This window comes from Dermacentor albipictus, chromosome 4 (genome assembly GCF_038994185.2).
Source record: "Dermacentor albipictus isolate Rhodes 1998 colony chromosome 4, USDA_Dalb.pri_finalv2, whole genome shotgun sequence".
NCBI classification, from domain to species: domain Eukaryota; kingdom Metazoa; phylum Arthropoda; class Arachnida; order Ixodida; family Ixodidae; genus Dermacentor; species Dermacentor albipictus.
Window position 1 is genome coordinate 3,099,639 of NC_091824.1, and position 12,507 is coordinate 3,112,145.

Sequence of the window (12,507 nt, forward strand, 5' to 3'; positions counted from 1 at the left end):
GGAGCGGCGAAATAGCGAAAGTAAGCGCATGTGTACACATGCGCGTATCTCGTTTGTTTCGCCCCTCAGCGCCGTTAATAAGGTGCTGACATGCACGCGGGTCGATGGTCGCGCGATGCTGTTAAAAACTTAGCCAGGTGCACATGCGAGCAGCATTTAAATAAATGCTGTCACCATTGTGCAACCGGCTGAGTCGCATTTGTTTCAAGGTAAGGGTGTCTTTCAGTACTTTTGCCATTGAAAAATATTTTTTTTTTTATTTTTAGGATTGGTTAGTTGGGGGGTCGACCTATATTCCGGTCTGACCTATAGTCCGGTTTTTACGGTACTTACTCATCGTCGTGACTTGACGTTCGAGCGTAGGTTTGTACTACATTTAAAGTATACCTTTTAATGAGTTTGATTACGACTACTGCTACCCACTCGTTGATGCTGTAAAATTCGCCAATGTTGCCCGCTATGTCTTTGTGGATTAAGAATCCCACCCCATATTGCTTCTTATCTGGGAGACCTCTATAGCAGAGGACATGACCATTATTCAGCAATGGGCCTCTTCGATTTTCAGAGTTCTGGCCGCCCACTGGCAACCAGATGGCAGCCAGCTAGTTCCGGTTCTGACAGGAAGTCACGTGGGCTGGGATCTCAAGACAACCCGAACCTGCCTGAAGTTCGCAAAATCGAACGCCGCTACAGCTGGCCAAATGTAAACATGCTACCAGCATGGCAGCGCCCGGCGAGGCCGGCGCGCGCTCGGCGTAGTCGGCCCATTTGTGCGTTGCCAGCTTGAAAATATATAGTTGCATTCAGGGATACGATCACTTTCACGCGACTCAGCGCAGGACGCGTACTCGGCCAACCTCGCCTTGCGCAGCGCAACAGATGGCCTCCGACGCAGCGGATGACAAGATGCGAAATCGTGATTGTATACTCGAAAGCGATGGCTGGAGGATCCCTGCTCGCAGCGATCACGTCAACCACCGGCGACATTGATGAGTTAGCGTTGTGTCGTCACACGACATCAAAAAGCAGGTTATCGGGTACGTCTCATACGCATAAAATTTCGCGCCGACCTGCTTGCGCTTCGATTTCAGAAAGTTTTTGCGGCTGATGGTGCTTCTCATTTAAGGAGCTGGGGTCGCGGCTGGCGCGTGAAAATTCACGTCGCCTGTGACCAGCGAAACGTTCCACATGAAAAACAACATTGGTCGCAATCACGAGAGCAATAAGCCAATGTACGTTTGTCTAAATGTACCGAGTGCAATCAGTGTATTCTTAGATCAACGACCTGCAGTTCAAGCACATATCGGTTTCGAGCTGCCACCTAAGCATACGACGGAGAGACGGAGCGAACACGGGCTAGCTGCAAAGCCTTCGCTAACTGCAAAGAAAGGAGAGATATACATACGCGAGATATGTCAAAAGGAACGCCAGGAACGCCACCAGAGAAATACGAACGCAAAATGTACCGCAATGTGTGAATGAGCATCTACAACTTGCGTGGAACACGATGCAGATAACATGCACGCATAAGAGCGCGGCGCGCTGTTCACCGCCGCGAAGAAGCAATCAGGGGACACACACATATACACACACACACAAAAGCTTCAAACGGTTCACCACGGCTCGTATCACACCGCTTCGCGATGCGGAGCGGAGCGTTAGTACCTAAAAAGATAACGCTAGAAGTAAGGAAATCCGAAGATGACTGTAGACGGTTGGCTGAGCGAGGTAAATTTAAGTCCTCAAGCGCCCGCGTTGCAATCCGTGAAGTCCCCGTAAAGATGGCGGCGAGCACCCATCGCCTCTTTGAGTCGTCTGCTAGCCAGAGAACTTCCAGAGAGCAGCCAGACCAAAATCGTCGTGGCAGGTTCTGGCAGCCCGCGGGTAGCCAGAACCCTCCAGCGCGAGCAAAACGAACGCCCGGCGGAAGTGCGTAGCGCGGTGGGCGGAGCAACGCGAGAAAAACGAAGACGCTCTGGCTGGCTCTGGCAGCCCGCGGGTAGCCAGAAGTGGAAAATCGAAGAAGCCCAATGTGTAAGCCTCACCAGATCTTCTAATCTCACTAAGGCCAATAATATTCCAAACAATGTCTGATAGTTCATCGAAGAATCCTGCTTAGCTTGCCTCACTCGAGAGGGTTCAGGTGTTAAACGTTGCAAAGGTCAGTTTCCATTGGCGGCCTGTCCGGACCCAGATATTCTCAGCACCCTCTGCTGCGTTGCAAGTCTGACCGGCGCCTTGATCAGATGCTCCGCAGCCACTGGGGACTGAGGGCCATTTCTTTGAGGAGATCATTTCATTAGCAAGGTTGTCGCCGAATACTGCACCAGGGAGGCCAATTCCTGTTCTGGTGTGAGAGTGTCTTTGTTCAAGCTTAGTGGGCCTTCCTAATTTGGTTGTACCTTGATTAGTATAGCCCCACTCGCTCTCGGCATCTTTCGCCGGTGTCAGGCGCCACTCCAAGCGTGCAGATGTAGTGCACTGGAGGATGTCATACGCAGATACACCATCCATTGGCCGAGGTTAAAAAGTAGTAAGTGATAAGTAACCTTGTCAAATGCTTTAGTGTAATCTAAAAAAATACAGTCTATTGAAAATCGAAAATCAAGCAAATGATGCAGGTAATTAGTAAAGACTAGAAGCTGTGTTTCGCAAGAAAAATTCTTGCGGAAGCCATATTGTGAGGGTACAAAAAACTGGTTTGACTTGGGAAAATTAACAATGTCAGTAAATACAATGTGTTGAAAAACTTTACATGGAACAGATGTGAGTGAAATTGGACAGAAATTTGATGGATTGTGTGTTGCCCCAGACTTGTAAACTGAAACAATCTTCCCTAGCAGCCAGCCTTCTGATAGGTTAGAATGCTGCAGGGACTGAAAAAATGCATGCCAAAATGATAGAACAGTATTGAACAGTGTTTTTCAAGGTTTTCGTACTAATGTTGTCAACACCAAGTGAGGATGAGTTTTTAAGTTTCTTAATGACAGTGCGATTACCCTCAGAAGTAATAAAAATGGCGTCCATGGGCAAGTAATGAGGTAATGTCAAAGTATGTTGTTTATTGGTACCTAGTGGCCGAGCGAAAGCTTTTATAAATGTGTCATTTAGGACAGACAAATACTCTATGCCAGGTACACGATGTCCTTCCGTCGTTTGCAAAGTTATCGTGCTGTTTTTTTTTTTTTGCCATGCATGACACTCCAAAATTCTCTAGAAATATATTATAGCATAGCTGCAAGGGTGGGATGAAAGAAAGAAATTTAGCTCATTTCATTTCAGATAAGTAAGTTGTGGTTGCAGATTTATAGGCTGACCTATGTTTGTCAGACCGAGATTTGATAGCAGCGCGATAGAGCCTTTCCTTATGGTTTGAAAGATGGTTAATGTACCTGTTGTACCACGGAGCATTTGTATTTGAAAAAACTTTCTTGATAGGATTGTATTTAAAGGTTAGTCCTGAAATTGTCGTTTTGAATAAGCCCCAGTTGCTTTGCACAGATAATTCAAGGTACTTGAACAACACATTTAAAAAGGAGCACAATGCATTGTTAATCACATTGAAATCAGCTTTTTTGTAATTGCATATTGTTTTAAGATGTTTACGCATGCATGAGAATGGCAATGAAATCGTTGCCTTAATAATTGCATGATCAATGGTACTGGCCGTATTAGACACACAAGATACAATTTCCAGTGATGATGTCAAAACAAGGTCAAGAATTGAAGATGTATTATTTGCAACGCGTGTAGGAAACTGAACCAGCTGTTGTATCGTGTTTTATAAAGACAAGTGCATCATGTTCACATCTTTTCAACTCAGCATTATTGTGCATGCCCACTGACGATGGAATCAACAAACATTGCCTTGAAAGCTATGTTAAACGTGTTCCCTCTCCTACCCACGACGCATAAATAGTGGAGCAAATAAAGCAACGGGGTTCTGTGTTGACCGACACTTGGCTCGATCGTATTCTTTGCGTGAACGGCACGAAACATGGTGTCAGAAGTGCGTGGCCACCCGTGATGGAATTCTTAAAGCCTGCTGAACCGTCACGCCTGAGTGGCGACATTGCCAAACAATGGAAGCTTTTTAAGCAAAAATTGGAGCTTTTACACAAACGAACCCGGTTACAAGTGCAAATACCCCACTCTTTTTCATGCAGATTACATATTCAGTTCAGTTTCATGCGCATATACGGTAAAACAAATGCATTTAATTCATCTGCACTACCTCATGCCATTCGTCTCTGGAATGACCTCCCTGATAACATAGCCTCCATATTTAACCCCGACAACACGTTCCGCTGTCAGTTACTCACGCTTTACCCATTTAATACCGTTCACGAATGCCCAGTCTAGTGTATTTCATCGCGCATTTTTGTAATGTTTTTCACTGTTTTCATAAACACTATTCCTTTTGCTCTGCTAATGGTAACAAGTATTCAGGCGCCTTTACATATTGCTTTGTATTCCCTGTGCGTTCAATATTGTATGACACTGCAGTCTTTTTATTGCACTGTTCGTGTTGGAAATTTGTACTTGTAGCCTTACTCTTCAAGATGCCCCCCTCACTTTATGCCCTGCCATAGGGCCTGTAAGGTTCTTTTGAACATGCTCACGCATGTACGCATGCACACACACACACACACACACACACACACACACACACACACACACACACACACACACACACACACACACACACACACACACACACACACACACACACACACACCCACGCACACACCCACACACACACACACACACACACACACACACACACACACACATACATATAGTTAAACCTCAATATATTGAACGCGGTTATATCAAATTATTGTGTATATCGAACACTTTCTAAAACACCTTGAAAATTGCATGCATTTTTCATTTTTTATTTCGAACAGGGTCGGACATAAAATGGGTATACCGAACTTCGCCATCCTAGGCCACGTAACAATGGTAACAAGTATTCGGGTGCCTTTGCATATTGCTTTGTATTCCCTGTGCGTTCAATATTGTATGACACTGCAGTCTTTTTATTGCACTGTTCGTGTTGGAAATTTGTACTTGTAGCCTTACTCTTCAAGATGCCCCCCTCACTTTATGCCCTGCCATAGGGCCTGTAAGGTTCTTTTGAACATGCTCACGCATGTACGCATGCACACACACACACACACACACACACACACACACACACACACACACACACACACACACACACACACACACACACACACACACACACACACACACACACACACACACACACACACACACACACACACACCCACGCACACACCCACACACACACACACACACACACACACACACACACACACACACATACATATAGTTAAACCTCAATATATTGAACGCGGTTATATCAAATTATTGTGTATATCGAACACTTTCTAAAACACCTTGAAAATTGCATGCATTTTTCATTTTTTATTTCGAACAGGGTCGGACATAAAATGGGTATACCGAACTTCGCCATCCTAGGCCACGTAACAATGGTAACAAGTATTCGGGTGCCTTTGCATATTGCTTTGTATTCCCTGTGCGTTCAATATTGTATAACACTGCAGTCTTTTTATTGCACTGTTCCTGTTGGAAATTTGTACTTGTAGCCTTACTCTTCAAGATGCCCCCCTCACTTTATGCCCTGCCATAGGGCCTGTAAGGTTCTTTTGAACATGCTCACGCACGTACGCATGCACACACACACAAACACACACACACACACACACACACACACACACACACACACACACACACACACATACATATAGTTAAACCTCAATATATTGAACGCGGTTATATCAAATTATTGTGTATATCGAACACTTTCTAAAACACCTTGAAAATTGCATGCATTTTTCATTTTTTATTTCGAACAGGGTCGGACATAAAATGGGTATATCGAACTTCGCCATCCTAGGCCACGTGCGCTCTGCTGACACCGCAACACCCTCAAAAATAGTGATGGCGCGATGGGCTTTCCCGACTGCTGCGCACTATAGCTGCACACATTGAAAGCACCAAGGGTGCCATTTGAACATAGTGGTGTACACATGTGGCGGCTTGGCTAGTTCAACAGCATCAATGCCGCATTGCATTTGCCGCACTTACTCCTCCTCGGTGCCACTCTCTGCACCGGCCGTGGCTCGCGAGGAATTGCGGTTTTCATCCACAAAGGCACGTGACAGCGCACACTCACTGGGCTCACTCATAGATGCAGATGCCACTTCATACTTTGTTATTGACAGTGTTTCATTTTACTTTAGTAGTACATTCTTGTGGGCTAGTTGGTTCATACTTGAAGGTAGGTTAACAGGTAAGACGGTGTTTCAAAATGCTTTGGTTGACGGACGTGGAGATCGCAGTGGAAGTAGTGGCCAAACTTGGAAGACGCTGCCGTGGTTGATCCCACAAGCATTGATGATGTCATGCTCCCGACTTCAACTGAGGCTGTAGCTGCTTTGGCCCCTCTTCACCGCTACTGTGGTGCAATAAAAAGAACCAACCTATGGCTTGTGGATCGTTTGGACTATGTTGAGAACAGCGTTAAGCATGCGGCTGCCAATGAGAAGCAGTCTACACAGCTACAGTACTTTTAGGCAAAGAAATAAATACTTTTTGGGAAGCTTTAAATGAGTATTTAATGTGCCACAATTGGGTTGCGGTCGGGGATCGTTCTTCAGAGAAACTTTGCAGGGCTCACGAAGTCGGTGCAGCCTAGCAACCAAACGCACGCTCCGAACAGCGATCCCCAGTTGCACCCTTGGTTCACTGATTAGTTTGTACAAGTTTTCGACACATCTTTTTACGTGATCTTATATATCAAATTCTGGCTATATCGAACTATTTTGCAATCACCACACTGTTCGATATATGGAGGTTTGGCTCCACGCACACGCACACACACACACACACACACACACACACAAATTTGTGCATCAAGCTTGCACTTCGCAACGATATTACTTGCAGTGGTCATACAGCTTGCCAAGAGCCATACAGTTGCTGTGAATAGATTGGTTCTTCAATAAACCTTTTTAATGCCAACTTGGGTCACGATGTGTGCCACTGGCTTCAATGAACCTCTTTGATGCCAACCTGGATCGCTGGGTATGGGCCACTCTTCATCAGTGACAAACAAATGATTAAATATTCATCTGGTAGTGGGTGGAATCGAACCCACATCATAGTGAGACAATCTTGTAGGAATATTTCACTCACGCGCTGACTTCAGGATGCTGCCACTAGAGAGTGCAGCTTGTTCGGTGGGAAGCGCAAGTAAGGAACCCGGCTGCATTCACGCCTCATACATAACACGTCTTTGTGGTGGCAGTACAGTGTGCCACTTCATTACTTTGGTGCTAATCACATTAATGTTGACATTCATGAGATGAGTTGTGCTGGAATTTTTTATACAGCTATATTTTCATGATGCAGACAATTCAGAAACAAGCACTGGCCTGCCAAGGTCACTTCAACCTATTTAAAGAATTTATTTGTTGTGGCAGAAATGTAGTCTTGAAAACATTTTTAAGCACAATGAAAGACAGTACATGAAGGAACAGCAGGACAAGGCGCTTACTCACAACTGAAACATATCAATCAACCAACTCGAGATTTAGCAGAAGCCTACCATGTCAGAGAAAGAGGAGATGCCTGTTGCAGCCACTCTTCTGTCGTGCTCCACGATAAGGAAATTGCCTTTCTTGGTAGTTAGCCCACATTTTCACCATTTACTATTGATTTCTGTCACCTCTGTTTTGCTGCACGTGTGGTCACCCCTCTTTTTTTTGTGCCTATGTATTTGTGCTCACTTCTGATAAATCTTTCAATTGTGAGTCCTGTTGTTCATGTACTGTCTTTCGTTGAGCTTCAAAAGTTTTCAAGATGCAAATCAACCAACTAGCCTGAATGACCATTTCGTTGAGAAATTTGGCTACTCAGGTGATTGAGGTGTCCACTGGAGATGTCTGACAAGTAGGTATTTTTATTCTTTGTATATTAAATAGGTTTAAATTTTGGCTGCATTTCCGTTCCTGTCTTCAAGAACAGCTGCTTGGGACTACAGTGCATGCACATTCAGTACATGCCCCAAGATATCTGCTCTCTCAAAGCTGCTCTACAATAGATCATCCAACCTCTGCCCCTATTGTCTTGTTGTTGTTTCTTCATCATGAGAGCTGCTGTGCTTGAGTGCGCTGGTAGATCATCAAAGCATCTACGTGTTACTCAACATTTCGTGGCGAATGTCAGCCATGCCATGCCATCACCATTGATTTGAGGCTACATATAATAAATTTCTCAAAATGCAGCCACAGCTTCTGTCACACACGGCTGAAAAAAATATGCTCTCAGTGTTCTATATTGACAGATAATAAACTTGGCATTATCGAGACAAACAAAGGGGCTGCTTTAACGTTGTGACCACCAGATCCACACAGTGGTGAGTGGAGCCCTGGACCGGCTGCACTACGAGAAGGATCCTTGTGTCAAGTATGATGTCAACCGCAAGCTCTGGATCTACCTGCACCGCTGTCGCACTGAGGAAGAATTTGGTGAGCCTCACATCTTGCAGTGTAGCCGTAGAAAGAACTGCCCAAACTGGTTGCACTCACTTCCTCATGTATTGTAGCCCGCCTGTTTCACTGTCCTGTAAATTGACCATATTCTTAAGACAAACATTTCTCTTTGGTCATTCCTGGATGCATGTCAGTGACCAGATGTTGCCCTTTACAGAAAAGATCCACCAGGCACAGGCTGCTGCTGCCAAAGCCAAGAAGGCAATTCAGAAGAACAAGCTGCCCCGCCTGGTGAGCATGGCTAAATGTTCGCTGTTGCAGCATCCTACTAGAGATATGTGCACAGTTACTGCAAACGGCATCTTTGATCCCATTGTGAGGGTTTCTCTGTAGCCTCATTGGTAGACCATCATAACTGGACTTTAATGGTGGTGTGAACAGGTGCAGCACAGAAGAGCGAATAATAAGGGGAAAAAAAAATAATAGTAAGTGGGACACAGTCGTGCGCAGAGTAATTATTGTTCTCTCTTCTGTCCCCCTTGCGCTGTTTTTCAAACTTTCAAAGTGCACACAGTGCCATTGACACTGTGTCCTCCATACAGAAGCTGCTCCAAGCCACAATCATTACGAAGCACATGCACCTAGAATAATCGCTCATCGCTGCTGTTAGGACTAACAATGGCATCACACATGTTGCACTTTCAATCCACCCCTACTCCTTGCCGAGATGGCTCCTCCCATGTCCCACTGTCCTTATCACTCACAGTGCCGTGCTGCACTTGGTGCAGAAACCGCGGCTGTCATCTGTGACTCGTCGGTTGTAATCAGGTGACATTAGACATGGTGCTTTTCAACACCACACATAGCATGCTTGACATGACGGACTTCAGCAGGCTGGCGTGCGGACAATGCCGGACTATGAATGAGCTTTTACTCTGACAAATGCTGTACCCTAAAAACATTCGAGCTTGTGTTTTCTTTGTGTGAGTGTGAACCTCTGTTTTTCTGTTTTCGTTTTAGTGGCTCCATTGCTGACAACTGCAACATATATATATATATATATATATATATATATATATATATATATATATATATATATATATATATATATATATATATATATATATATATATATATATATATATATATTGCTGAATATTTCAAATCACTTCTGTGGAAGCATGCAAGGTAGAGGAAAGTATATGAATGGGAAAAATTGTAGGGGTGTGTGAATATCAAAATTTTCAAATATGTATAGAATATGAATACTTAGCTTCGAATATCAAATCAAATTGAATATTCAGTAATGATATGCACACACAATTATTAGCAAATAGGGTAGTTTGTCATGTTGCAACATTGCAATTGCATTGTCAATGTTAAAAAACTAGACTAGTAAGCTGTTATACTAAAGCATTGTTCATTTGGCTCATATGTTAACTTAGAAAATTTAGTACTGTCGATCCCAACTATATCGAACAATTTCTGGACACGGTATAGTTACAATGAGTATGTATGGCAAAAATCATGCTTACATCGAACAAAAATAGCAGCGACTCTCAATATATCGAACGTCAAGTGGCAAAAAAGTGCCCCCAGTAGTTAGCTTTCCCTTGTGGAGCCAGGAAAACCGGGCGGTGCGGCTCCATCCAACCATTTTCCATACTGTGACCTTGCTGCCTCGGACGAGTTGTCGACATCCCCCTGCAAAAAACTGATTCTGTTGGACCGCCCGCAGTGCTTGCTTGCTCAGACAGCCAATCAAAGGCTCTTGTGCCCTCGTCGTTCAGGATGGCGAAAGTGCGAGTTGTCTTGCTGCTTTTCTGGTTCATTGTGTGTGCACCTTGTGGGCCTTCTCCTGCAGCGTTGCCATGATGAAGCGGCAGGATTTGCCTTTCATCGTGAAGCTCAAAATCATAAATCGGGTTGAACACAGTGAGAAGTCAGGTGTGCATTATTCCGAGGAGCCCTTTCAGCACGATCTTGAAGAATAAGGGCGAGATTTGGGCTAAAGTGGCCAGACTCGCAACCCGGTGCCTGTGAAGCCTGACGCGTACGCACAGCCATGTACGATCAAGTGGTTCATCAGAAATTGCTTCAGCCATGCCCGCTTCCACATGCTCGGTGATGACTGTAAATTCTGATAAATGCCACGAAGTCATTGCTGGTGTTGCCGAAGTTTGGAGCGAGCTGTCAGAATTTCCGGAAGCTGTTGACGAATCAATGGTGGATGAGCTTGGGAGTGCAAACGATGGTGTCGTCACCACGGGAGAGCCTGAAAACGAAGACTACATTGCCTACATCGTACCAAGCAGAAGTGAAAGTGGGCACGATGAGGAAAGCAACGACAGTCCTTTGCCTAGATCCTCCAAAGTGATTGGTGCGCTCGCACTAGTCCGGTGCTTCTGCGCGAATGCGGAAGGTTGTGGCCTCAGCTGCTCCGACTTCTTAGACAATGCGGAGAAGTGCGTGCATCGCAGGCAGCGAAATTGCCCAAGCAGAAGAAAATGCAGGACCATTTCATGCGAAACTAAGCTAGTTTCATCAATAAATTGATTTTATAAATGGCGTGTGCTCTTATGACATCCAATTATTTAGCAGGCTTATATCGAACTATGCTCTATATCGAACGGATAGGCGTTTTCTTGCGAGTTCAATATAGTCGGGTTCGACTGTAATCCCCTCTAGAAATGTAGGTTAAAAGTGCGTAAAAAACAAGGACATCGAAAGAAACACACAATACATCACAGTGCAGTTGTGTGTTTCTTTCGTAGTCCTCGTTTTTAGCGCAGTTTTAATGTGTGAACCAACTAGCCCTCAAGAACATCCTATAATTTCTACTAGCTGTCCTCACCAGCCTGTGCCTTATTATACTGCATCAAATGCTCGTAAACTCGGAGGCATTTCACCCTGTGCCAGTCATCACTCATCGCACTTGCTATCAAGCAATAGGCTCAGAATCGAGTGTGGCACTGAAAAAAAAAAAGCACCCTTGCTGTCTGCAAACCTGTGCATTTTGCTATTAAGAGGCTGGCTTTTTCGCAGAGTTTAACCATTTAGTGGCTAAGTGCACTTTTCAGGCGAAATTTTGCTAGCAGCACGAAATCATAACAAAATTCAGCGCAGAATCGCCCAAATATTCTTTGATTAAATAGAAGCAAATGCTAAGAACCATGTTTGCTCCCGCACAGCCAGCAATGTAGTTGATTTGATTAGAATATTCTAACATTTATAAACATCTATTTTTTGAATTGAATATGAATCTTGAAAATATAATATTCAAACTTTTCGAATATTCGCACACCTTTAAAATATTGTCATCCACTTGAATTGTAGCACGAAGCTACAAAGGAAACCCATACGAGTTTCTCACAAAGAAATCCTCGCAGTAGAAGAAAAATTCACGCTGGTCCGGCATCCTGGACGAATCAGCTGCATTTTTGTGCAATTGTCTGTGCGGCGCCACGTGCCTGCTTCAATGATTTGGAATGGCCATCCTTCCACTATGGAAACAACGGCCACTTAAACGTTCCTGTCGATGCAGCCCTGATCGGCGAGAACGCTGCACCACGTGCTGCCGCTACGCAATGCTGCAAGGATTGGTGGTTACTATGCCGTTGTCAGATTACGTTTTGGCGGAGCTTCATTTAAACATTGCCACTTGCTGATAATGGTCCGCGGCATCATTTTATCTTTTGAACATTGCATTTTTTTAACCCGAAGCAGTATAGATAAAGTAATATTACGGCTCTTGTGTGCCTCACATGCAGTCATAATGCTGAGACCGTGATGTCTGAGACCTTCACAGAATGGTGACATTTCGCTGCAGTTTCCAAAGTTCACACTTCTGGCCAACTAGAACGCTTCACTCTCTTGTGCAGAATGCAGATATGTCCCACTGTTAGTAAAATAGATCACAAGCTCTCTAATAAGAAATGGTGGCTGCGCAGTTTCGAACTGA

The 12,507-nt window shown here is 44.5% G+C and overlaps 1 protein-coding gene across 6 annotated transcripts in view; it reads left to right on the forward strand.

The window, feature by feature from the left end:
- Positions 1-12,507, forward strand: part of LOC139059016 (nuclear factor related to kappa-B-binding protein) — a 617,245-nt gene that overhangs the window by 375,717 nt on the left and 229,021 nt on the right. For 5 of the 6 annotated variants that reach the window (XM_070536798.1, XM_070536799.1, XM_070536801.1 and 2 more), the window contains 2 exons: positions 8,459-8,582; positions 8,764-8,837. The exons of the other annotated variant lie outside the window; for it this stretch is intronic. In XM_070536798.1, coding sequence (XP_070392899.1) covers positions 8,459-8,582; positions 8,764-8,837 — 198 coding nt within the window. The remainder of the gene's footprint in view (positions 1-8,458; positions 8,583-8,763; positions 8,838-12,507) is intronic. 6 annotated transcript variants of the gene reach the window in all.